This window comes from Heterodontus francisci, chromosome 23 (assembly GCF_036365525.1).
Source record: "Heterodontus francisci isolate sHetFra1 chromosome 23, sHetFra1.hap1, whole genome shotgun sequence".
Classification (NCBI taxonomy): Eukaryota; Metazoa; Chordata; class Chondrichthyes; order Heterodontiformes; family Heterodontidae; genus Heterodontus; species Heterodontus francisci.
In genome coordinates, this window is record NC_090393.1 from 56,608,014 (window position 1) to 56,633,357 (window position 25,344).

Sequence of the window (25,344 nt, forward strand, 5' to 3'; positions counted from 1 at the left end):
ACCAAGAAATATCTGTACTGAGAGAGCTATCATCAGCCAAAGGGTTGTTGGAGATACTACAGTTAGTCTTGACCCCAGACCAGGGAGAGGTAGATCATCTCCTTCAGGAGAGAAAGGGGAAAAACCCGGGGAGAAAAAAGGATGTTCACTTTAGGGAATTTGTAATCTTGGGAGTTTTTCTGTTTTTGATTTGACACATCATTTCCTTCAGCTAATGGAAATCAGCTAATGCATCTGAGGGACTTGTTTGTTGGAAAGATGAAGGCTTAATGTTAAGTCTTAACACCTAGGGGGAAAAATGTATTCACGTAGCATCGCTTCTAGCAGCACCTGGTAGACTGCGTTGATTTCCCCGGGGGCAGACAATGTCTTGGACTTTTATCTTTGTGGACCTTGTGCCATTCAGCAATGATATCAATGAGGAAACCTGCATGAGCCATGAAGGTAGTGGCCTACATTGCTGACTTCCGCTTTGAAGCAGGGTTTACACGAACAAATTTTTCCCCCTGGAACTTTGCAGCAGTAGCAAGAGCTTCATAAGCAGAGAGTTGCATTAGAAATTTTTTCTGTTTCAAATTCTGCATGCTAGTAATCACATGACTTGCCTTTTATTTTAATTTATAAAGCCTCTGGCCAGTACAGTAACTTTAGTGTGTGATGGCTATAAGAACACCATAAATAAGAGCTGGAGTACGCCATACAGCCTCTGCAACCTGCTCAGTCATTCAATAAGGTCATGACTGATCATCTACTTCCACTCCACTTTCCTGCCCTATCCCCATATCCCTTGTTAGCAGTGAATGGGATTAGTCAGAAGAACAAATAATTCACTTAACCCTATGACGGCAACAGTAATACAGTTAACTTTAGTGATCCTGGAATAAGAAAGAGAAAAATCAGCCCAAATTTCTTCTCCTGACTTTACTGTTATCTGTCCTTTACTAGAAAACAGGCATGTGGATGTTCAATGAGGACAGGAACCCCCTGTCATATTGAATAGCCTGCTGACACTTGATGACTATTTGTGAAAGATGGCCATTTGAGTGAGATGCTAAAGGATTACTTGCACTGTAGAACTGCAAGAATCATAGAGTCATTTACGGCACCGAAGGAGGCCATTCAGCCCATCGGGTTCATGCCGGCCCTCCACAGAGCTATGCAGTCAGTCCCACTCCCCGGCTCGATCCCCATAGCCCTGCAAGTCTATTGCTCTCAGGTGAGCATCCAGCTTCCTCGTGAAGTTATTGATTGTCTCCGCTTCCACCATCCTTGTGGGCAGCGAGTTCCAGGTCATAACCACCCGCTATGTAGAAATGTGCTTCCTCCTATTCTCCCTGCATCTTTTGCCCAAAATTTCCAACCTGTGTCTTCTAGTCCTTGTACCATTTGTTAATGGGAACAGTTTTTACTTGTTTAACTTATCTAAGCCTGTCACAATCTTGTACACTTCTATTAAATCTCCCCTCGGTCTCCTTTTTCTAAAGAGAACAAACCCAGCTTTTCCAACCTAAGCTTGTAACTAAAATCCTCCATCTCTGGAACCATTCTGGTAAATCTCTGCACCCTCTCAAGGACCCTCACATTCTTCCTGGAAACAGAGGGAGGAAATGGAGGCAGGGGCCTGATTGCTTAAACTGATTGGGTGGAAGAAGTTCAGTAGGTCACTTCAGTAAGCTTAGCCACGGCCAAGCAGTGTGGAGCTCAGTGAAGTCAGCGATTTGCATCATCAGTGGATTACTGAGAGGTAATCAGAAACCTTCATAAGAGAGATCCCTTTCAGATGCAACTCCAGTGCCAAGTCAGCTAATCCTGGATCCAAATGGGATTGTGCTAATGAGTAGCTGGTAGGCTGTGTCTTAAACTCAACTCTTCCATTCTGTGTATGTTTGGAGTGTGAATTTTGAGAGTCTGTGGTCTGGATAATCATTCATTGTAGTGGGGTGTTCACCAGCTTAATCATAAAAACTCTGCCATACTTAGGGTTTCGCTGCAGTTGGTTGTAGGGCATCATTTACATTCAGTGCGTGACCCTGAATTTTATTCAGTGCAGCTGATTACCCTGCGCCAGACTTCTTAACAAACTTGAACTGTGTGCACAATTTATATCCTGCTGTTTATCAAGAAAAATGTGAAGGAGGGAGGTGTTACGCTGGTTTCTTTAATCAGTAACCTAAAGTCTGGATTTCCTCTGCCTGTTCTCAGAACAGGGGTCAGGTAGTGACAGTCATATTTAATATTCATTCTCACTTATTGGTATAGAATCATAGAAAGTTTAAGGCACAGGAAGAGGCCACTTGGCCCATCGTGTCAGTGCCTGCTGAAAAAAGATCCACCTATTCTAATCCCACCTTCCAGCATTCGGTCCGAAGCCCTGCAGATTGCGGCACTTGAGGTGCATATCCAGACTCCTTTTGAATGAGTTGAGGGTCTGTGCCTCAACTACCCTTTCAGGCAGTGAGTTCCAGATCCCCACTACCCTCTGGGTGAAAACGCTTTTCTTTATCTCCCCTCTAATTTTTCTACCAATCACTTTAAATCTATGCCCCCTTGTCACTGGCCTCTCTGCTAAGGTGAATAGACCCTTCACCTCCACTCTATCCAGACCGCTCACAATTTTGTACATCTCAATCAAATCTCCCCTCAGCCTTCTTTGTTCCAAGGAGAACAACCCCAGCCTATCCAATCTTTCCTCATAGCTGCAGTTTTCCAGCCCTGGCAACATTCTCGTAAATCTCCTCTGTACCCTCTCTAATGCAATTACATCATTGGGCAGTGCATGTTGCAACAGCTGACCATTCTAATTATAAAAGACTTGCATTTATATAGCACCTTTCAGGACTTCCCAAGGCACTTTACAGCCAATTAAGTGCTGTTGAAGTGTAGTCAGCATTGTAATTTTGGAATTGCAGCAGCCAGTTTGTGCACAGCAGGCTCCCACAAACAGCAATGTTATGTAGTTGGTCACTGTTTGGGTCCTCCAAATCAGGAATTTGGTGCTTCATCTGTGAATCACTGTCTGTACAATACTTTTGAGCACAACCCCTTCTCCCACCAAATCCCCAGAAAGAGAAAATAGCAAATAAAATCCCTAAACTACCACTAGCGTGCATGTAGACATACACGCATCGTTAACTGTGTAACCGCAGGCTTTTCCAGACAAGAAACCAGGAAACCACATTGTGTTCACCTGGTGGAGTTTTTTTTCTGTTAGCATTTTACTTTTTAGACGTGGACTTAAGTAAAAAAATTTGAAGCCACATAATTCTTCTGAAATAATTCAAATCAGCCCAGTTTGGATCGTGTTTTTCAGACCTGTCAACTGTTTCTAGCATCAATACAGTTTAATTCAGCAAGGGATACCTCCCATCCTGCCAGATTTTGTTCCAGCATTTGAAAGTGGAACAAGTGGCTCCTGCTGTGGTGGTGGAATATGGGCAGTAAATTCTCTCTCGTAGTACTTTGGAAAAAAAGCATCTTCAATTTAACTTTTAACTTCCTGCCTGTGAAGTCCTGGGATGTCCTGACAGCATAAAAGGCTAAATACAAGTTCTTTTGATTATCCGTCCTTCCTTTAGAAATTGTTCAAATGTTGCCAAAGTCCCTCGGGGGTTAAGTAAACAGTTAAGTTGCCCTTCTTTACCAGGGCCAGATATATCTGCTAAGCCCAGATATATGATCAGTGATATCATAGTGCTGATCGCTGTATCCAACAGACTCTGCTTTAATCTGTACATCCTGTGCATTTGGCCGGTACTCCCTTTTAGTTTTTGTTTTGTTGCCACTGGTAACCTGCTGGATGCATGTTACTTTTCGCAGTGTAAATCCGTAATAAGGAGTCAGACCCTTGGAGAATGAAGAAAACAAATGCTTTCAGCTACAATGTAATTTCCTGTCAAATAAACACTGTATGCCTCAACTGATTGTCAACTGTTTAACTCATCTGAGCTGGTTCAGGATAGGCCAGTTGACAATGAAGTTACTTTACATCCATTGCCCAGCAAGGTTAATCTGAGGCCTCAGAATTATTTAATTGCTTGTCTGTTGCACCGTGTGGCAGTAGTGCCTATGACACAGAGCGCTATTCCAGGATTTTTCCAAAAGCTGACTGGCGTAGATTCATTTCCAGGCCTTGTGCACTGAAAACGCAGCCTGTGTTTAACAAGGCTCTTCAGCACATCACTCAGGAGCTGTCGGGCAGGCCAACATGAAATCTATTCCTGTTAAATCCATCAAAGTATTTTAGCTCTGTGATAAGTGCCAAATAATGTAGCCAGAAGTCTAAAATGTAACTGGATTCATTTTCATATGCGAATGTATTCCTAAAATTCTATCACATTCAGCAGTTCAGTATGTTCTTGTAATCGTCCCTATTAGACATGCTTTGCACTGTCTTCTGGCCTTTGCTGCTGTTTGTTGCTATCCTATTTACAGTAATCACAGCACAGAATCACTGTGCATGGATTCTGCTTTGCAGACGTGCACAGTCAGAAATATCACATTGCCATGTGTGTATGGTTAAACTGCATATGTATTTATAGCCACATGCTCAAGGCAAATGCATTGTGTGATCACTGTTCTGGTTGCTGTACACTTTTTCTTGTTTCCACAATACTCAGCATGAAATTCCTGTTTATTTAGGGTAAGCAATAGTTGAAGCTTTTGTTCATTCAGCAAAAATAAGGGATAATTGTGACGTTTTTGTTTATTCAGCGTGGTAAGCAGTAGATCTACAGTGATCATATGGACAGAACTTCATATCTCAACTAATGGTATCACTGGTACTTCAAAGGGCACTGTCTTCATTGAGCATATGTTGGCAAATCTTTTTGTTATTTGCAAAAGGAATAATATCATATCATTTACGATGGTATCACATGCAAATAATAGGACAGTGTGTTTCAATTTCTGTTGTTGCACTGAGTTTATTTTTTAAAAAATTATAAACAAAGACTTGCATTTATATAGCATATTTCACGACCTCAGGATGCACTAAAACACTCTACAGTCAATTACATACTTTTGAAATGTAGTCACTGTTGTAATGTAAGAACACAGTAGCCAATTTACCATGGCTGACACCCTACATTTCGCTGACAGATGTCCTTCGAAAGAACAACATTAAAGCTTTGTTCAATTTGAGTTGCAAGCTCATTCACAAAGCAACTGATTAAAGCTGTGACAAGCTTGGCCTACATTTATAAAGGAGCATATTGCAATAACTAAGTAAAATGAATGGAACGCTAAGCAATGATAAGCTTTTTTTAAAACCTAACGTGAATGGATTGGAGTGCGACATCAAAGAAACTGCCTGCACCTCATGTAAAGTTGGCAATCATTTGTCAGACACCCAATCACACCACAGCTATATCACAATGCTCTTGTTTAAGATACTACAGAAAATCCCCTGCCCACCAACCTGCACCACGCCCGCACACCCCCCCCACCCGCCATCCCTATGCCCCAGATGGCACTGCGGTTTGTGTGAAGGCAATGACAACCATCTGGAATGGACTTGTAAGCCATGATGTGTCCAGACTGCGCATACAAATTCCTGCTAATTGTCTGAGCCAACCTGCAGTGAGGGTCACAGGCATTAATAGCTTTACATGAATGATAACATGTATCCAGGGCACTGAATGCACAGGCAGCTGCTGGCTGCATGCAAAGTTGACAAAACCGCCCCAATATCTACTTGAAATGAGGTACCAGAAGAGGGATTTGAAGGCTGTCATCTTATCTCAGGGTTCGGCTGACAGTTAGAAACTGTTTTGTGCTTTGCTTTTGTGCGTTTAAGTGGAACCCTTTGATTAGATTGCTTGTTATCCTGTATGTATTCAGTTGATGGGTTAGTTCAGATGCTTTGGATCTGAGATTGAATTACATCTTAAACTCCCTGCCTTTATGTCAGAATATATGCAATACATACTCACATTCAAAGAAAGGAGCATCTGTTCACGCTTCAACCTTAAATAGCAATGTCAAGCACAGTCTACCAGAATGTACGGCAACAAAAGTAGTGGGTAAGGCTATTAGTGGATACGATGTACCTGGATTTTGGAAATATATGATAAGCTTCCATTGCCAAGGCTTCGCAGAAGATGTAGAGAAGTAGTACAATCGGTTCCTCTGCAATCCTAAATGCTGCAGCATAGGTTTCAAAATGGTGTCTGTGGACCTTATAGGCAGTGTGTGAGGTCATCAGAATGCTGTCTCCCATTACACAGGCAGTAGTGCTTTCCCTGAACTGTTTTCTGTATTATTTTTCTTCCTAACTTGTGGTTTTCCTTTTGTTACAGACAGATTGAGAGAGAACTGAAACCCCAGTTCCTTTCCCTTTAATGTCCGTAATCAGTGTGTTTTTGTCAAGAAAGTTGTGTGTATCTTAACCCCTGAGTCTATGGCTGATTTGAATAACCAGCAGCATGGGTGGGTTTAAATAGAGGATTATTTTATTCTCACGTTCACCCCAGAAATCTAACCTACATCACTCAATCACAACTCGTACGCACAAACTCGAGAAAGAAAGCGGTTAAAGAGGATAGTGCACTTTTACCAATTGGAAAAGAAAGGAATAGTTCGTAAGTCATGTGATTTGGCTTGTCTTGGGGAAAAGACATGCGCTGCGGGCCCGGTGAAGAAGGCATTTTCACTCCTGAGCTGTATTTAGGTGGATTCAGTAGTTGAAGTCGTTGCGGAATTCTCTTAAAGAGGTGGATTTTCGGCAGGTCACAAGATTAGTTGCTTGTAGTCTCATTACTAGGTAGGTCGGTTTTCTGTGCTTGTGGACTTGAAAAGGAACAGGCTTGGAGACCTTAATATGTTACAGCCTCCAGTTTTTTTTAAAGCACCATGGTACTGCATTGTCTGCTTTCTCTGCAGCTGTTGGTTGCTGACTGACCAGTTTTTCCCTGTTTTTTGGAGTAATAAGATCCATTGCCTGTTTTAGTTTGTCATGTGATCAGCTGATCAATATTCCTGTTGTCCACCCAGAATGATTTGAATTCGAAGCCATGGCTACACAATGGTGGATAGATGGTGACCATTCACACCTACTTAAGATTTAACTGGTTTCTTGCGGCTCTCTTGTTAAATTTCAAGCTGAAAGACAGAAGTCCATAGATAGTTTTGGGTAGGACCACAAACAGTAGGAGGTGTGAATTCCACAAATGATTTTGTCTTACTATGCCCATTGAACAGAGGCACTCCACCCTTGGTCATTCAATTGCAAAAGTCACCTGACCCTCAGCATCTATCTTATGCAGCCCTTGTACTGTCCATTGTGGTTCATTTAAAAAAAAAAAGAATATTCAGTTCCAGAAGATTCTATGCTGGATGCAGTCCATGTTCAAAGTTATGAATAGGACATGCCTTTATTGAGCATGACACTTTGAACAGTTAAAACTATATTTTGGATCTTGGGATCGACTGAGATCCCCTGGAGTGTGTATACAACAATTATTGTATTACAGTATTTGATAATTTTATTTTCCTGTATGAGCACAGCACAGCACCAAAAGGGGTGGGAATACTTGATATGGTTCTGAAATGTTCATGTGTTGGGAGGTAAAATAGAGGAAAGAAAATGTGATTTGTAGGAAACTCAGGAGCATAGCTCTGCTGTGCAAGTTCGCTTAGCTCAGCAAGACTGAAATACTTATTGTCAATGGACATCCAGAGGCAAAGGAATATATATGGGTGTGATTACCAACATTCACTGAAAGTATCCTGTCAATATGAGGTGATTGCCAATAATTCTATTTGTGCTCTAGGTTATACCTCAGCGGCACTTCATTACCAATCAGATTAGGTGTTTCAATCCTACAGTAAAGCCACATTTGCAATACTATATTGTGGGCAATTTTGGATACCTTATCTTCAAAAGGACACTTGCGAGAGCGGATTAAGGGAAAGAGCGTAGGATGATTCCAAAGGTCAGAACATTAAATGGTTATGAGCAGGTGCTGACAGAATTGAATGCTTTTCTGTTCAAGAAATGGAAATTGTGCCCTTCTCAATTTAAGTTTTGAGATTGCTTGAAGGCACATTTAGCACAAACAAGTTACTTAACTTAAGCTATCACCACAGAACTGAAGGACTTGAGGAAAGCTGGTGAGCATTGATCAGGACTGGAGAAGCGTGATTTCTTTTTCTTCCTGTGCACATGCTTGTGGATTAGACTCCCAAGCATGCCAATTAATGAGTCAAATTAAAAGGGCCTCGCAAGACTCAGTTCGTGTCAGCAACATGCAACAGAGCCATACAGCTAAGCAGGTCCCGGAATCAGCCCTGCTGAGTTTAGAAGATCACGTAGAAAGAAACAACAATTTGCATTTATATAGTGCCTTTCACAACCTCAGAATGTCCCAAAACATCTTGCAGCCAATTAGTACTTTATTTGAAATGTAGTCACTGATGTAGCATAGGAAACATGGCAGCCAATTTGTGCACAGCAAGGTCCCACAAACAGCAATGTGATCATGACCAGATAATCTGTTTTATTGGTGGTTGAGGGATAAATATTGACCAGGGCACTGGGCACACCTCCCTGCTATTGATGCCACGGGATCTTTTGTGTCCACCTAAGAGAGCAAACAGGTTTGAGTAGGATTCCTACAGTTGACTTCAGTGCCACTGGGTGAGGGAGCAAAAAAGCAACCCAGGGGGGTTCCCACCAGTATCTGCAAGAAAGTACATGTGTTACGTATCATTGAAAATAGAGTTGACTCCACAGCAATACTGCCCACAGTTGAATAGCATGCCATCACTCAAGGTCTAGACTCACCCATGAAGAATAGCCATTTGGGTGAGGTATCAAGCAAGAACTGGAGCCAACATCAACACCTTCCAAAGAGGAAGGGAGAAAATTGCTGAAAGAAATGTAGCGCACGCATTATCAGAAATAAATATTAACACCAAAATGCGGATACTGATTATAAAGTGGATTGATGTTTAACAGGAACAGGTATTGGCAGACGCACAGGGCTAAATATTAGTTGCATATCCTGATGTTTTTGCAGAATTTATAAAATTCCTAAACATTCTGTCGCCATGGGGTGAATCGTCGAGGTGAAGCTTTCAATTTCCAGTCGGCCATGTGCCGCGACCGTCGGCTGGCAGCAGAAACATAAACAGGGATAAAGAATAAATTGTGGTTGTAATAAAGGAGTTTCACTGCTGCTAATAGTGCTGGGATGGCTGTGCCTCCGTAGTATTTTCTTGCTCTTCATTAAGAGAAAGCAAAAAAAACAGCAATGTTGGAATTTATTGGCAGGAGATTACAATGTCATTTGTGAGAATCTCACTGAATCCAGCAGAGTTTATAGCCCTGAGTTCTACCTGTGAAGAAATTAAGCAAACTCTGCATATTCCTTGATACTGTATGTTGTATATAGTCTGTCTAAAGCACTGAGACTACATTCGAAGTTTGGGAAGGTGACTGTAAAGAACTTGTGTTTTTTAAGTGTGAATATTTGAGGGTTTTCCCACAATTTTTTTCCATCTTCTCTCCACCGGCTCCTTGCCAGGGTACAGTTTCAGAGCAAGGGGTGCTTTCAATAACCTCATACATTTGGCCATTGCGTGCCTCGAAAATGAGTGTTGCAGGCTAGTGGAACACAGAACCACAGATAATTCAAATGGTATTTTCTTGCAGCAGAGATCTCTGGATCATGTTTAGGAGCAGGAACCCAGGTCTTTTTTTGCCACCTTCTCCAAGGCACATAAGGCAATTGTAGCTATCCCAGCTGAGATCAAGTAACTAGAAATAGAACCGGAATTAAATCTGGAATCATCTGGATCCGTATGGGTGAACGCAGCTGAGCCAGTGCAGGGTTAGGAATCTAATTTGATGAAAAGTTAATTCTCGTATATCTGACCCTGGATTTTACTTTATTGAAGCATTCTGTTTACAATGGTTTTGGATAGCTGACATCCACAAACAGAATTGTTTAGAGCTTGGGGAAAAGTAGTGAATCAGCAGAAGAGGGAAATAAATCCTCATTCAGTGGGAATTTAAATTGTAAAAGAGGAGATGCAAAATGCTAGTGTGGTTCTGTATGGTACCGTCCACTGGATCTGAGTTAATATTCAGTTACGTATGCGTTGCAAATTCTTTTCTTATTATTATTGAACATCTTTTTCCTTATTTAATAAATATCCCACAGAATCATCTTTCTTTCCCAGGATGCTAAACAGGAGGATATTACATTGGCCTGAACTGGAATGTAAAGGCAGCAGTGTGCATTGAATCTAGGTCATCTCTCATTTTCTCTCTCTCTGTCTCTCTTTCTCGTGCAAATGAGTAGGGGTATTCTGTGTCATGGTCCTGAAGCAAAGAAACTGGAGTGTTCTGCGTAGTTTGCCCACCCTGTCACACGGAGTAATGGCTATAGGTTTGTCCTTTTGAGGTTTCACTTTGGCCGATGATGTCGCCTGCCTTGTTATTTACACATGATGTTTGCAGATAGGGAGGAGCTATAAGTTGATCCATAAAGATGACACAGGGTTGTCCCAGTATCAAGACAGATAGAAATGTCCATGTGCCCCATTTTAAAGAGCCACCACTGTTAAAAGAATTGAAACATAAAGTTTGATTTCAACAGAGCTAAAAAGAAACCTCTAAAGCTAAACCACAATGCTATTACATGTCTGAATGTCATATTCTTCTTGATAGATACAGATAAAGAAAGACTTAAATTTATATCGCATCTTTCACAACCTCAAGACGTTCTATAGCACTTTACAGCCAGTGAAATACTTTTGAAGTGTACTTTCTGTTGTAATGGAGGAAAGGCGACAGCCAATTTGCACGCAGCAAGGTCCCACATACCACAATGTAATGATGACCATATCATCTGTTTTAGTAATATTGATTAAGAGATAAATATCAACCAGGACATCAGGGACAACTGCCCAGCTCTTCTTCCAAATAGTGCCATGGAATCACTTATATCCACCTGAGAGGGCAGATGAGCTTCAGTTTAACAAAGGATGGCACCACCAACAGTGCCACACTTCCTCATACTGTGCTGAAGTGTCAGATTATGTGCTCAAGTCTCTGGCGTAGAACTTGAACCCACAACCTTTTGACTCAGATAGCCAAAACTCAGCAATCTTTATACCACACACTAAAGACCGGCTACCCGACCCGAACCTGATGAGACAGGACGACATTTGTCGGGTTTGGGTCAGGTCGCACTTCCGGGTCCGGCATTCGGGGCCGGGCCGGGTCGGACACACACTATCACAGGTAAGTGGCTCTAATGTTAATTTAATTTTTGGACTAGAAAAGTGGTTTTGTTAGTTATTTTAAGCTTGTGCAGATCAGCAACAAAGTGAAAAACGGAAGGTAAGTTAACTGATGGTCGGGCTGGGCGCGGGGAAAAAAGGGAAGGACTCGGGTCGGGCTCGGGTCGGATGTGGTTCTGTCGGGCTCGGGTCGGGGGTTTTTTTTGCAGACCTGAGCAGGCCTTTACCACACACACCTCTGCATACTAACCTTGGCATACAGGTATGTTCATGATGCTTGCAATTCTTCCTCTTCTGACTGTACCCACCATCCCCACCCCTATGGCAGTAAGTGGACAGAAGCAGGTGGCAGGGGTCATGGATAAAAACTTTCCCTTTTGTGTAGCTGCTCAGGCAGGAATAAATAGTTCTGCTGCAGACTCTAGTGAGCAAACTCTGGACACAAATAACCTCGTGAGATTGCAACAACATTTGGTGCTCCATGAACTACCCTATCATGTAGACCACATATTTTGCCTGTCAGTTCTTTATCAAAATTGCTGTGCAGTTTGTTTTCAGTTATCCAGAGGGACTGATGGCTGAAAGTCTAGGTAAATAAGCTGTCTAATCCTAACAGATAAACACTGCTTTAATTAGGTGACCGAGAGCTATGTTGCATAGGCTGTTGACCAGCCTGTCACCTCTGGAAGTGCCGTCTTACAGATAAGACGTTAAACCAAGGCCCCGCTACATAAATGCAAGTTGTTGCTTTTCTTTATGCCCCATAGATTGATAACCACAAATGTACTACATTTGAAAGTTTCAGTGAGGCTGTTTGCTGGTCTTTACAGACATCCACTTAAATACTGCTAAGTCCAAGCATGTACTTCAAGACTCCCCACCTTCACCCCTTTGTGAACCATCCTTTTGCAAAGTAATTTGACATCTGAAAAGGACTCAAAATTCTGCTTCAGTGGGAGTGGTGGTTCCATTGTATGAAGCTTTTCCACTGTGTTGTACTGGCTTTGAAGTCTGTCAAACTTAACTGGCCTTCAGGTTCACAAACACTTATCTATACAATATAAGTCTCACCACATCAAATCGATCTTTCTGCCCTCCCACCTCGTGCACTGATGAACCATGCCAGTATTCGTCTGCATCAGTCTAATGGTTCTCTTACCTTCCCTTGCTCTCCAGTGAAAGAAAGAGAAAATAAATTGAGCCAGCAACTTTCGCACAACTAAAAGGGCTCTATTAAGACTGTAGTTTTAGTTTCAAAGCACCCTTTGGCTTGCACTATGCATATTAGAATGGCTGTGTCTTAGAATCATTGAACCTTGCAGCACAGAAGGAGGGCATTTGACCCATCGTGTCTACATCAGCCCTTTGAAAGAGCTCTCCAATTAATCATTGAGCTAAGCAGTAGAAAATTAGGTGGTATTCCCAATCCTGATTACTGTCCCCTTATCCCTGCTGGAAACTGCATCTCTGTTGTTATGGACAGGTGGAGATGATAGGGGTGGTTTCTCTCTTTACCTCTCAACTGACCGCAGACGTTTTTTTTATTAGAAGTGTTTTAACCCTTGAGCACATTAATGATCAATAAACAGACAAATGCCAGGTTTTCTCGTAGGTTTAAACAAAGATAAATGTTTATTAAACATAAAACCCCGAAAATTCGCAACTTCACCGACACACACGCACACACACGAGAAAAGGTAGAAATTATAAGATAGGTGCATTTAGGTCTGGTGTTTTTAAAAAGAATTCATTGTGAAGTCTTGTTTGATTTCCCTGGAGGAAAATTTAAACAATGCAGACCTGTTCTTTTTTTTCTGTTTCACTGGAGTCAAGCTTTGGAACGTTTCAGATGATTTGCTGCAGACTTCCTTGGTTAAATCTCAGTTACTGTCTGATGGCGAAGATCCTGTTTCAGTATCTCAGATGGGGAGTTTTTCAAAGGTCACCTCTTCATCTCTGCCTCTAGGTAGTTTTTAACTATGGTATTTGGCAGGATCCTCTATTTGACTGGAGTAGATCTCTCTCAGCCTGGGACAGGCAAGAAAACAGAGAAAAACCCTGGGCCAGTCTATTCCCTAATAATAGTGAGCACTGATAGCCTCGCCATTATTTCTACCACAATGTCCAGGCCATTATCACAGTTAGGTGAGATGTTGAGGTACACTAGAGACATCTGTGTCCCATTTACCTAGTTATCCTATGGAGTTAATGACACTGAAGGGAGAAAACAGAAAGAGAACTAGACAGGGTGATGAGTTTCAATTAAATGGTAGTTTCAAAGACCTGTGGTTTGTTTGAGGAGGGAGCATAGAGTCACAGAGAGATACAGCACCGAAACAGGTCCTTCGGCCCACTGAATCCGCGCCGACCATCAACCACCCATTTATACCAATCCTACATTAATCCCATTTTCCCTCTCACATCCCCACCTTCCCTCAATTCTCCTACCACTTACCTACACTAGGGGCAATTCTTTTTTACAATGGCCAATTTACCTATCAACCCGCAAGTCTTTAGCATGTGGGAGGAAACTGGAGCACCCAGAGGAAACCCACGCGGTCACAGGGAGAACTTGCAAACTCCGCACAGGCAGTACCCAGAACCGAACCTGGGTCGCTGGAGCTGTGAGGCTGCGGTGCTAACCACTGCACCGCCCACCGATGATTTTGGGGGAGCGTACACACAACAACTGTTCCAATATCACACGAGTGAAAGACTGAAGGTTATTGGAGGACAGAGCACAACCAGATAATACTATAACCTCGCACACACAGGGTTTCTTAACTCATCAGGCTATTGAAAAGAGATGACAACCAATTGAAACCAGGCAGTTACCTCCAGAGTGTGACTCCAACTACTGCTTTCACACTGTCGGTAATCAGCTTAAGACTTTGCAGGGGACTAGGTTGCTTCTTTATACCTTTGGCTGTGGAATGGACTGTAATGTAGGAAGAGCTAAATATTAGCATACCAATCAAAGACTTTGCTCCTCAAAGATCCTCAACCTTAGGTTGTGCCTCTACAGATTTGAGTGTGGCCAGACGCTTCACCACCTGGAGAAACAATGTTGTCAGTGCTGAGGATGGGATTTAGTGACTGCAGTAAAATAGTTAGAACAGTCTCAACAGATGTTACATCTTTTATTTATTTTGACCTTCATCTTTAATTCATATCAAACATCTTTCAAAGTCTGTCAACTGTTCACTCTCTACGCAAAGTAATCTTCATGCTTTCCAGAAAAACATTAGTGAGCATTACAAAACTACTGTCATGCAGACCCCCACCTGCCAAGAATGAAGCATATTAATTTTGTCATATGGACATTGAATTTAAACTGTTGCTGGAGTGCAAAAAGGACTTGTTAAAAAAAAAAATCACCAGACACATGGCTGGAACGACATTTGCATACTAACAGACAGTGCTTGTGGAGACAAAGGACTATTCCCTGGTTCAGTTGAATCGTTGTAAAGGAAATGGATAATTTTTAAATTTATTCTTAGGATATGAGTGTTCAGCAACACTTGCATTTATTGCCCATCTCTAATTATCCTGAGAAGGTGGTGGTGTACTGCTGCAGTCCATGTCGCGAAGGTGCCTCAAAAGTGCTGTTATATAGGGAACTCCTGGATTTTAATCCAGTGTCCATGAAGGAACGGGAATATAAATCTAACAGCCTGATACATGACTTGGAGGAGAACTTGGAAGTTACAGTGTTCGCATTCACCTGCTGCCCTTGTCCTTCTAGATGTTGGAGGTCATGGGTTGAGAGACGCTGTTGAAGAAGCCTTAGTGAGTTGCTGCAGTTCATCATGTAGATAATAGAGACTGCAGCCATGGTGGTGCCAGTGGTAGTGATGGTGGATGTTTAAGGTGTTGGATGGAGTGGCAATTAAGTGGACTGCTTTGCCCCGGACGGTGTTGAGCTTCTTGTGGTGTTGCAGCTGCACCCTTCCAGGCAAGTGGAGGGTATTCCGTTACATTTCTGACTTGTGCCTTGTAGGTGGTGGAAAGTCAGGAGGTGAACCACTTGTCTCTGATCTGCTCTGGTAGCTACAGCACTTATGAGGCTGGTCCAGTTGGGTTTCTGGTCAAAGGAACATATCCTCAAAAATCCAAAATTGGATCAAGTTTGTATTTTAAGAAATAATGTAAATGTACAAAATTGTCATAACTGATCCCTGATTCTGTCTGCAAAACACATCAAAGAAAATCGAAACTTCTTGAGATTTTTTTTGTGCATGATGCAGAATAAATAAATAAGATTAGCAAAGACAAATGTGGGTCCATTACAAGTCAGGAGAATTTATAGTGGGGAATAGGGAAATGGCAGAGAAACTAAACAAATACTTTGTGTCTGTCTTCATGGAGGAAAGTACTAAAAGTCTGCCAGAAATAATGGAGATTCAAGGGACTAGTGTAAATGAGGAACTGCAAAACTTTAATATTAGGAAAGAAATAGTACTAGAGAAATTAATGGAGCTTAAAGTAGATAAATTCCCTGGACCTGATGATCTACATCCCAGAGTATTGAAATAGGTGGTTGTAGAGATAGTAGATGCATTGGTGGTCATCTTTCAAAATTCTTTAGACTCTGGAATGGTCCTTGCAGATTGGAAGATGGCAAGTGTAACCCCACTGTTTAAGAAAGGAAGGCAAGAGAAAACAAGGAACTACAGACCTGTTAGCCTAACATCAGACATAGGGAAAATGCTAGAATCTGTAATAAAGAATTTGATAACAGGACACTTAGAAAATAATGGTAGGATTGGGCAGAGTCAACATAGATTTATGAAAGGGAAATCATGTTTGACAAACTTGCTGGAGTTTTTTGCGGATGTAACTAGCAGAATAGATGAGGGAAACCAGTGGATGTAGTATATTTAGTTTCTCAGAAAGCTTTTGATAAGGTCCCACACAAGACGTTAGTGAACAAAATTAGAGCACATGGGATTGGGGGGGAATATAATATTATGGATTGAGAACTGGTTAACGCACAGAAAACAGAGAGTAGGAATAAATGGGTCATTTTCAGTTTGGCAGGCTGTGACTAGTGGGCTTACACAAGGATCCATGTTTGGGCTCCAGCTATTCACAATCTATATCAATGATTTGGATGTGGGGATTAAATGTAATATTTCAAAGTTTGCAGATGACACAAAACTAGGTGGAAGTGTGAGTTGTGAGGAGGATGCAAAGACACTTCAAAGGGATTTGGAGAGGCTAAGCGAGTGGGCAAAAGTTTGGTAGATGGAATAATGTGGAGAGATGTGAGGTTATCCACTTTTGTAGGAAAACAAATACAGAATATTTCTTAAATGGTGAGAGGCTGGGAAGTGTTGAATTTCAAAGGGACTTGGGTGTCCTTGTTCATGAGTCACTGAAAGATAACATGCAGGTATAGCAAGCAATTAGGAAGGCAAATGGTATGTTGGCCTTCATTACAAGAGAATTTGAATATAGGAGTAAAGATGTCTTCCTGCAGTTTTTTTTATGGCAAAGCCAACCCCATGCTGTTCTTCTGGTTTACCTTTCCAGAAGAAGGTGTATCCACCACCTTGTTCCTTGAGCTGGCCTTCTCCTGCCCCCGTGTCTCACTCAGGGCAGTGATATCAATGTTGTAGCAATGGAGTTCTCGGGTTATGATAGCGCTGCGACATTCAGGTTTGTCGCTGCTGGGGTTGTCCATAAGTGTCCTGATATTCCAGGTCCCAAACTTCATTTTGAGGGGGTGGAAGATATCTGTGTGTGGGTTCTTTTAACGTGGGGTGGCCATTGCACACCGGCTACCACGCGGTCTGAGTGAAGCAAGGTCTTTGTCCAATGGCAAAGATGGCTGAGACGATTGGAGACCAGGCTCCACTACACGGAAGGGGACTAATACGTACACATGGCCAGCATGTCCAGCTAGTGAGCCCGGATCTGTGTCAGGGTGTTCTTGAAGGGGTAGCTGAAAGCCTGCTCCAAGGGCTCTCCAGGACCCCTCATGGAGCTGGCAGGAATAGGCTGAAGCAGAAACTACTGGACTACATTGGAAAAATGTAAGACTCTGCTTCCATCTATAATCTGCTGCCTTTTTTTTTCTGATCTGTGAGCTGCGGGAAAGATCTGGAAAAGTCTAGATCTAGATCATCTTTGAAACTTAGCTTTAAATTTCTGGTCTTAACTCAACATCAAGAAGACTGCAATTATATCGAGCATTGGTGCGATCACTCCTGGAGTATTGTGTGCAGTTTTGGTCTCCTTACCAAAGGAAAGATATACTTGCCATAGAGGAAGTGCAACGAAGGTTCACCAAACTCATTTCTGCGATGGAGGGATTGTCCTATGAGGGAACATTAAATAGATTGGGCCTTTATTCTCTGGAGTTTAGAAGAATGAGAGGTGATCTCATTCAAACATACAAAATTCTTAGAGGGCTCGACAGGGTTGATGCAGGAAGGATGCTTCCCCGGCTGGGGAGTCCAGAAACAGGGGACACAGTCTCACAATAAGGGGCAGGCTATTTAGGACTGAGATGAGCAGGAACTTCTGCACTCAGAGGATGGTAAATCTTTGGAATTTTCTGTCCCAGAGGGTTGTGGAGGCTCAGTTGTTGAGTATGTTCAAGACTGAGATCGATAGATTTCTACATATTAACAACATCAAGGGTTCCGGGGATAATTCAGGAAAATAGTGTTGAAGGAGAAGATCAGCCATGATCTCATTGAATGGCGGAGCGGGTTCGAAGGGCTGAATGGCCTACTTCTGCACCTGTTTCTTGTGTTCTCAACAGGTTAGCTCTCACTCACAGGATCTACCATCATCCAGCAGTGAGAGGAAGGCAGACTGGGTAATGTCCTCTCGAGAAATGTCACAATCTCAGTGAGCACTCGTGTTACTCCCCATTTAGAATTTGAATACGCTCGATTCCTGTGACAGTCTGGTTCTGACCCATTACCCAGTCGCAATCATGGGTTCTTACACAATCTAATGATTGCTAGAAGTTGACTTCCTTCAGAGCAGTAAACTTCGTGGATGAGGTACTATACAGCAATCTGATCATATGGTGCAAATGACTGATAGCCAGAACTGGGGTTTATTAATTTATCAGACTTTCAGGTTTATGTCAACTTGCAGATTGATGCTCACAGAATAGGAAAGCAGAAGTGAAAAGCCTCCGTATGTGACCATGTTTGCCCAAATATCTGATGTCTGATATATTTTCTTGCAGCTTTGTTTTTCCCCAAGTATATATGAACCTTGGAGTGCAATGAATGCACCAGTTTCAGGATAGTTGGTGTCAATTTTCTTCTGTTTGACTTTCAGAGTGGTTGGTGGTTTTGAGACCTTGACGGCCATGGAGAACGTAGAGAGTGATGTAAAGACCGACCTGCCAAAGGTAGACCCATTCTAATAATAGCACAGTCTTTGGCACCACATTCCTGTTTTCCCCTTTTCTATCATATTATAATGTACAGCCGGCAATTGAACCCACTATATTCCAATTGATGTAGCTGTTATAGAAGTGAATAATTGGCTTTGCCTCCTAAGCTTTCTGTCACACCAGCTTTTTTATAATTATTCATCCTTCCCTCCCTGTATCATGTGGCATTGCTCTGCCAATGACATTGTACAAAAGAATACCCTCATCCTTAGTTAATGCATCCACAGATGTAGCTGTCTCCTGGCCCTTCACTCTTTTAGGGGAGCAGTATTCCCGTGCTGAAGATGAACCCTCTCACTTATTTCAACACTGTGGATCGTAAAAAGGGTTTGATGATTTTTATTTTTATTTCTTTTCTGACGTTGAAACTTTGTTTGTAGTCTGATTTGAAGCACCCTTGCCCTGAAGCCAACAACAGCAACAGTTTGTATTTTTGTAGTGCCTTTGACGTAGGAAAACGTTCCAAGGCACTTCACAGAGGTATAATCAGAAACAAAAATCATCTATCTGGAGCTCTAAGTCTATCAGAGTTCAGTTCTATGGATTGCAAACTGCAGCAAAACATATTTATGGAAATATATCTAAGCATTAAGCCTTTGTGAATGCATCTCACTCCTGATTATTGCATTGAAACTTACCCTTAGTGGGAGCATTGAACCCTGTATATCTAATCTGAATTATTTGTCAGCAAGAGTCTTATGATCTGGTTTTATTGCAAATGGACTTTGTGATATTGCCTGTCCAACCCATCAACACGTCTTAGGTGTCACAAAACTTTGAAGTGTGAAGTTTATTGTGACTGGCTGAATCCCTTAAGGAATTGGGTTAATATGTTGGGATTCTAGTCAGTTCAGAACATGAAAGAAAGCTTGTACAGTGCTGTTCTCCTTATGTATCATTATACTTAATACTCAAGTAAGCAACAGTACTGAAAAAATAAACTTCCATTTTAATTTTTAAAAATATATTTATAATAAACAGAGAGAGTATGTCAGCACCTCCAATGTAAACTGGCTCATGCTTTTCCCAAAAGGGCTTGACCACCTTCTATAAAATGTCCTAAGCCCCGATCCAATATTAAATTCACAAGTCACAGCTCCAAATAGAGCATTATTCACTGCTGAAAGAAGTTGAGATGAATTTTTAATTCTGATAATTAACTATAAATAGATACAATTTACACATACCAGCTGGAATTGTACACCATGTTTTACTACCCGTTGAATTCATGGGCTCCTGAGAATTTAGGTTAAGAGTTTCATGGCTGTGTACGTTCCTTGTTTGTATGCTAATTCCCAGAGGCTGAGTGTTCAACTGCAACACAGTTCATTTCATGTCCATATTAGCAACAGCTGCAGTTTTTTTTTTCCTCTGCCCCCAGGAAGAGATCAAAATCGAGAGGACAGCAGTGTTTGTGGATCCTTTTGAAGAAGCAGATGTTTTGGTAAGTGCATAGAGAGAGTCACATGATCAGACATTTTCTGCTTTAACCCTGTCAAAGCTCAGTCCTAGCAGTGGTAAATCAAGCAGAACAAGCATAATACTTAAAACTGTATGAGCAATAGGACATTGAACCCCATGAGCGTAGCATGCCTTTAATGGAACATTGATCTCCGTCCATGTGGCTTATACTGTAATGGGATCTCCTTGTCTGAATCACTTGGCCTAGGGAGTATCAGCTGTAGCTCAGTTGGTAGCACTCTTGTCTCTGAGTCAGTAGGTTACAAATTCAAGTCCCACCTCAGACACTTGAGCACAAAAATCTAGGCTGACACTCAAATGCAGCACTGAGTGGGTGTTGCACTGTTGGAGGTGACGTTGAGACATCAAAAGTTGTCCACCTGTTCTTTCAGGTGGACATAAAAATCCCATAGCACTATTTTGAAGAAGAGTAGGGGAGTTATCCTCGGTATCCTGGTCAATAATTTATCCTTCAATCAATATCACAAAAAAACAGAATACCTGGTCATTATTACATTGCTGTTTGTGGGAGCTTGCTGTGTGCAAATTAGCTGCCACTTTTCCTACATTACAACAGTGACTACACTTCAAAAATATTTCACAGGCTGTAAAGTGCTTTGGGGTGTCCAGAAGTTGTGAAAGGCACTATATAAACACAAGTGTTTCTTTTTATCCTTATCTTTAAGAATAAGAGCCCTAGCTAAGGCTCAGGAATGGGCTTTGTACTCCTCAATGCATCACTAGAGATGTGGCAAGGAATGGAGCAGACATTTGAAACTCCTCTTTCACTCATGCACAACAGAATTCAGCCAGAACTGGGTGAGGAAAAGTCTGATAGTTCCTATTCCTTTTGTATCAATGGTGTCGCTCACTGACTGAGTCCATGGTAGAAGACAGCTGATTGCATCTCAGGAACACAACTTAATCTGAAAAATCTGTATTGTCGAGGCCATAGATGATACAGTAAAGAAAGAACCTTTATTTATACAACACCTTATCACATCCTCAGGGCAGCCCAAAGAAACTGACACTCAGTGGATTATTTTTGAAGTACTGTCACTGTTATGGAGACAAACACAGCACTGTTTTGGAGTACTGTAAATTACAACTAATAGGAATATTTTAGATGGCAGGGATGAAAAAGGGACAGTACGTGGTATCAAAGGCTCTCACCACGCCTCCCCCCACCCACTCGCTGATCCCTTTTAGCAAATTAAAAGTACCCTCAGTGTATGTTTCAGATCTCTGCACACATCCGGAAGGCATTGGATGCTCGAGCTCAATTGTAAGTCCAGGTGAAATGTTTCATCGTCAGTTCACGTGACTCTATTGAACACACTCATGTGAGTTTACATCAACAAAACAACTTGTGTATTGCTGAAAATGGAGACATGTTGTCGAAGCGTTGTTTCTTGCACTCATCAGGACAATCTGCAGGAATAACCGATGTAAGGGAAAACAATGTATGCCCAAATAGATGGTGTTGCCATGGGATCCCCTCTAGGCCCAGCTCTCGCAAACGTCTTTGTTGAGTTCCATGAGAAACGTATCTTTGATGGGATGACACCTAACCTCCTACCTCTTGCATATTTCCGATATGTAGATGATACATTTGCTATATTTGAATCACAGCTGCATGCAATAATTTTCTTACACGTCTTAATGGGCTCCACCCTGCGCTCAAATTCACCTTTGAAATGGAGCAGTCAAATGAGCTTTCCTTGACGTACTGGTTGAGAAATCTGTTAAGGGGTTCTCTACCACAATCAACTGCAAACCTACCTTTACTGGTCAAGTCACGCATTGGGATTCTTACAGTTCCACGCACTATAATATTGGCCTTATCGGCAACCTCGCAAATAGGGCCCACGCCATTTGCTCACCATGCAAGTTTGATGCTGAAATAGGGAAAATCAAAGACATCCTGTGTGACAATAATAGCTACCCTGATCAGATCATTTCTTGCTGTATATCACGCAAACTTATGAATAGGCCTAAGGCCATCATATTCGACCCTGAAAAGTGCCCAGTCTACCTCAAATTACCCTGGAAGGGTAATGTATCCTAAAAATTTGAGCAACAGGTAAAGCTAGCTGTTTCACACTGCTACTGTGCAATAGCAACCCGTGTGGTGTTCGCCACTAACAGGATGCTGCCGTCAAGCTGAAAAGACGTCCTTCCTATCACACAAATGAGTAATGTGATATATGAATTTCAATGCCAGTGTGATGCTAGGTATATAGGCCGTACATCCCAAAGACTGGCGGATATATCAAACAACATGTCCCATCTGCTGTTTGCAACGGGCAAGGTACGGGCCGTACCCAACCAGCCCATGCTTGCAAAACTCAAAACACAGTGTCCAACATTAGATGTGATTCCACGATTGGACAACATTTGCTAAATAATCCACGGTGTGCTAAGAACTATGCTGACAACCAATTTAATATTGTCAGTAGGGCTCGCAGTGTGTCGCATTTGCATGTACGGGAAGCTACATATATTATTACACAGGGCCCTGTTCTTTGCAGACATAAAAAATACGTACAAACATTGCGCCTGTTTCAGCTGAACAAAATAGGTGACAGCCATTCGCTAGTTCATGCCTCAGGACAATGCCTTGACCAATCAGAGTCAAGCTGCCTGGTTTAAATTTCAAACAAAGCTTGGCAGTTAACTGTCGATCACCATATACTGGTGCATTCTCCATGGCAACACCTCTACCAATCAGAGTTCACTTGCCAACCAATCAGCACTCTCTTCTCATGCAGTATAAGTTGTTGTTTTCCCTTACATTGGTTATTCTTGAGGATTGTCCTGATGAGTGCAAGACGAAAAGCTTCGCCAACATGTCTCTATTTTCAGCAATATTCAAAACAACTTGTATTTATATCACACCTTTAACATATTAAAACCTCCCAAGGCACTTCACGGGAGTGTTATCAAACAAAATTTGACACTGAGCCACATACAGAGATATGAAGGCAGATGACCAAAAGCATAAAGAAGTAGTTTTTAAGGAACGCTTTAAAGGAAGAAAGAGAGACAGAGATTTTTATAGAGGGAATTCCAGACTTTAGAGCCTTGGCAATAGAAGGCACAGCTGCCAAAGGTAGAGTGATTAAAATTGGGTAACTGAAGAGGCCAGAATTGGAGGAGTGCAGATATCTCGGAAGGTACTGGATGTCAGACAGGCATTCTCACAATTTAGAGACAATGGAGAGGTTGAGAGAGGCATTGGTGAGGCTGGGTGTCATCAGTGCTCATTTGGAAACTGACTCCATGTTTTCAGAAGATGTTGCTGAGGGGCAGCATATAGATGAGAAAAAGGAGGAGCCAAGGATAGATCCTTGGGGGAAACCAGAGGCAACAGTGTGGGAGTGGGTAGAGAAATTAGTGCACCTGTCTATGACTGGATAAATAAGAATGGAGCCAGGTGGGTGCAATCCCACCCGACGAGATGACGGTGGAGAAGCTTTGGAAGAGGATGGTGGGAGCAACCATGTCAAAGACTGCAGACTGATCAAGAAGGACAAGGAAGGATCGTTTACCTTTATCACAATAACATAGGCTGTCATTTGTGACTTTGATGAGAGCTGTTTTGGTACTGTGGCAGAAGCAGAAACCTGATTGGACGGATTCAAACATGGAGTTCCGAGAAAGATGGGAATGGATTTTGAAAGCGACAACACGTTCAAGGACTTTGGAGAGGAAAGGGAGATTGGAGTTGGGGTGGTAGTTTGGAAAGACTTGAGGGATCAAAAATTGATTTTTTTTGAGGAGAGGGTGATGATGGCAAATCAGTACATGAAGTGAGAGAACTGTTAACGATATCGGCTACCATGGGGACCAGGAAGGCGAGTTGGGTGGTCAGTAGTTTAATGGAAATAGGGTTAAGGGAGCAGGATGTGGGTCTCGTGGACAAGATGAGTTTGGAGAGGGCATGAGGGTTAATGGTAGAGAAACTAGAAAAAGATGCAAGTTTAGGTGAGAGTAGCGGGGAACCTTAGAGGAAGTTTGGCCTGGTGGGCTAGGGTAAATTGACAGGAAGTGGCTGAGGCTACTCAGCCTTAGTGGCATTATGGAAGTGAGAGTGGAGGAGACAGGGAAGAGAAGTTTAAGAGGATGGTTTGTAGTAGAGGAAAGAAACCGGAAGATAACTTTGCATTCCAGAATCATCCTGGAATAGTTAACACTTTTGGCAGATGAGAGCAGGACCCAATAGTGTTTTATGCGGTCAAGCCAGATCTGATGATGACTGGCTAAATCAGTTGTCCGCTATATCCATTCAAATCTGTTGTGAACTCAACATTGTTAACTCTCTTCCAGTCACCTCGTTCCTTCTGAGTTATTAGTTGTCTTTTTACTGTGTACCAATACTTGCTTTAAAAAGGTGCTACCCACATGAGACCTCACCTTCAAAATCAAATGCTTAACAATTCAAATATAGTTGAGCATCCCTGGATTTGTATTATGCTTCCATCTAAACAGGGTGCTATTGACCTTACTGGGGGAATTGCCTGAGTGTTTCTGAGGCTGAAAGTGTAGAGAGCCAAGTTGGTCTGCACAGTTGAAGCATTCTGAGTTAATGACAGTTTCTGCACTTTAGTTCTTTTTCACTGTCGGACTTGGTAGCTTCTTACAGACATTTGCCCCAGTGGTGTCATCAACACCTACTGCACGATGAGCATGGTATTTATGGAAGAGTTTGGCAGACCTCTTCATACCAAGGAGGAGAAAAGCACTGTTGTTATTCCTCAAAAGTGCCTCATGCAGCTGTGATTCAGTGATGTATTTCAATGACTTTCAGGTTGTTTCATTGTATGCTTATAAACCAAAGAAAAAATGTTTGCCAAATACTTTATAATGAGGACCACCCTTTTTAAACTGCATCAATCAGAAAGAGTCTGTTACTTATATAGAGCTTTTCTGCTCTAGAGCTGGTTTTGTCAGAAATAACTAACTACTTGCATAGAAAGCACGCGCAAAGTCCAACTCACTTTCGAACTGAAGAATGGCTTTAGTTAAGTTTCACGGGCAGTGCATTGAATCCAGGTGAATCCAAATTCTTAACCTGAACTAACTCAACTAATTTCCGTAGATCCCAGCACAGGGTACTCTATAAAGAAGAGTATTACCTTGTTGTAGTCAGGGGTGATTGCAGGTTGATGGCACCAACCTGTGTATTCACCATGGCTTCAAGATGAGAGTAT

General features: G+C 42.0%; 1 protein-coding gene across 2 annotated transcripts in view; it reads left to right on the forward strand.

The window, feature by feature from the left end:
* ppil2 (peptidylprolyl isomerase (cyclophilin)-like 2) overlaps positions 1-25,344 on the forward strand; it is a 462,593-nt gene that overhangs the window by 427,727 nt on the left and 9,522 nt on the right. The window contains exons 17-18 of one of the 2 annotated variants that reach the window (XM_068055344.1): positions 18,553-18,625; positions 20,052-20,114. The exons of the other annotated variant lie outside the window; for it this stretch is intronic. Coding sequence (XP_067911445.1) covers positions 18,553-18,625; positions 20,052-20,114 — 136 coding nt within the window. The remainder of the gene's footprint in view (positions 1-18,552; positions 18,626-20,051; positions 20,115-25,344) is intronic. 2 annotated transcript variants of the gene reach the window in all.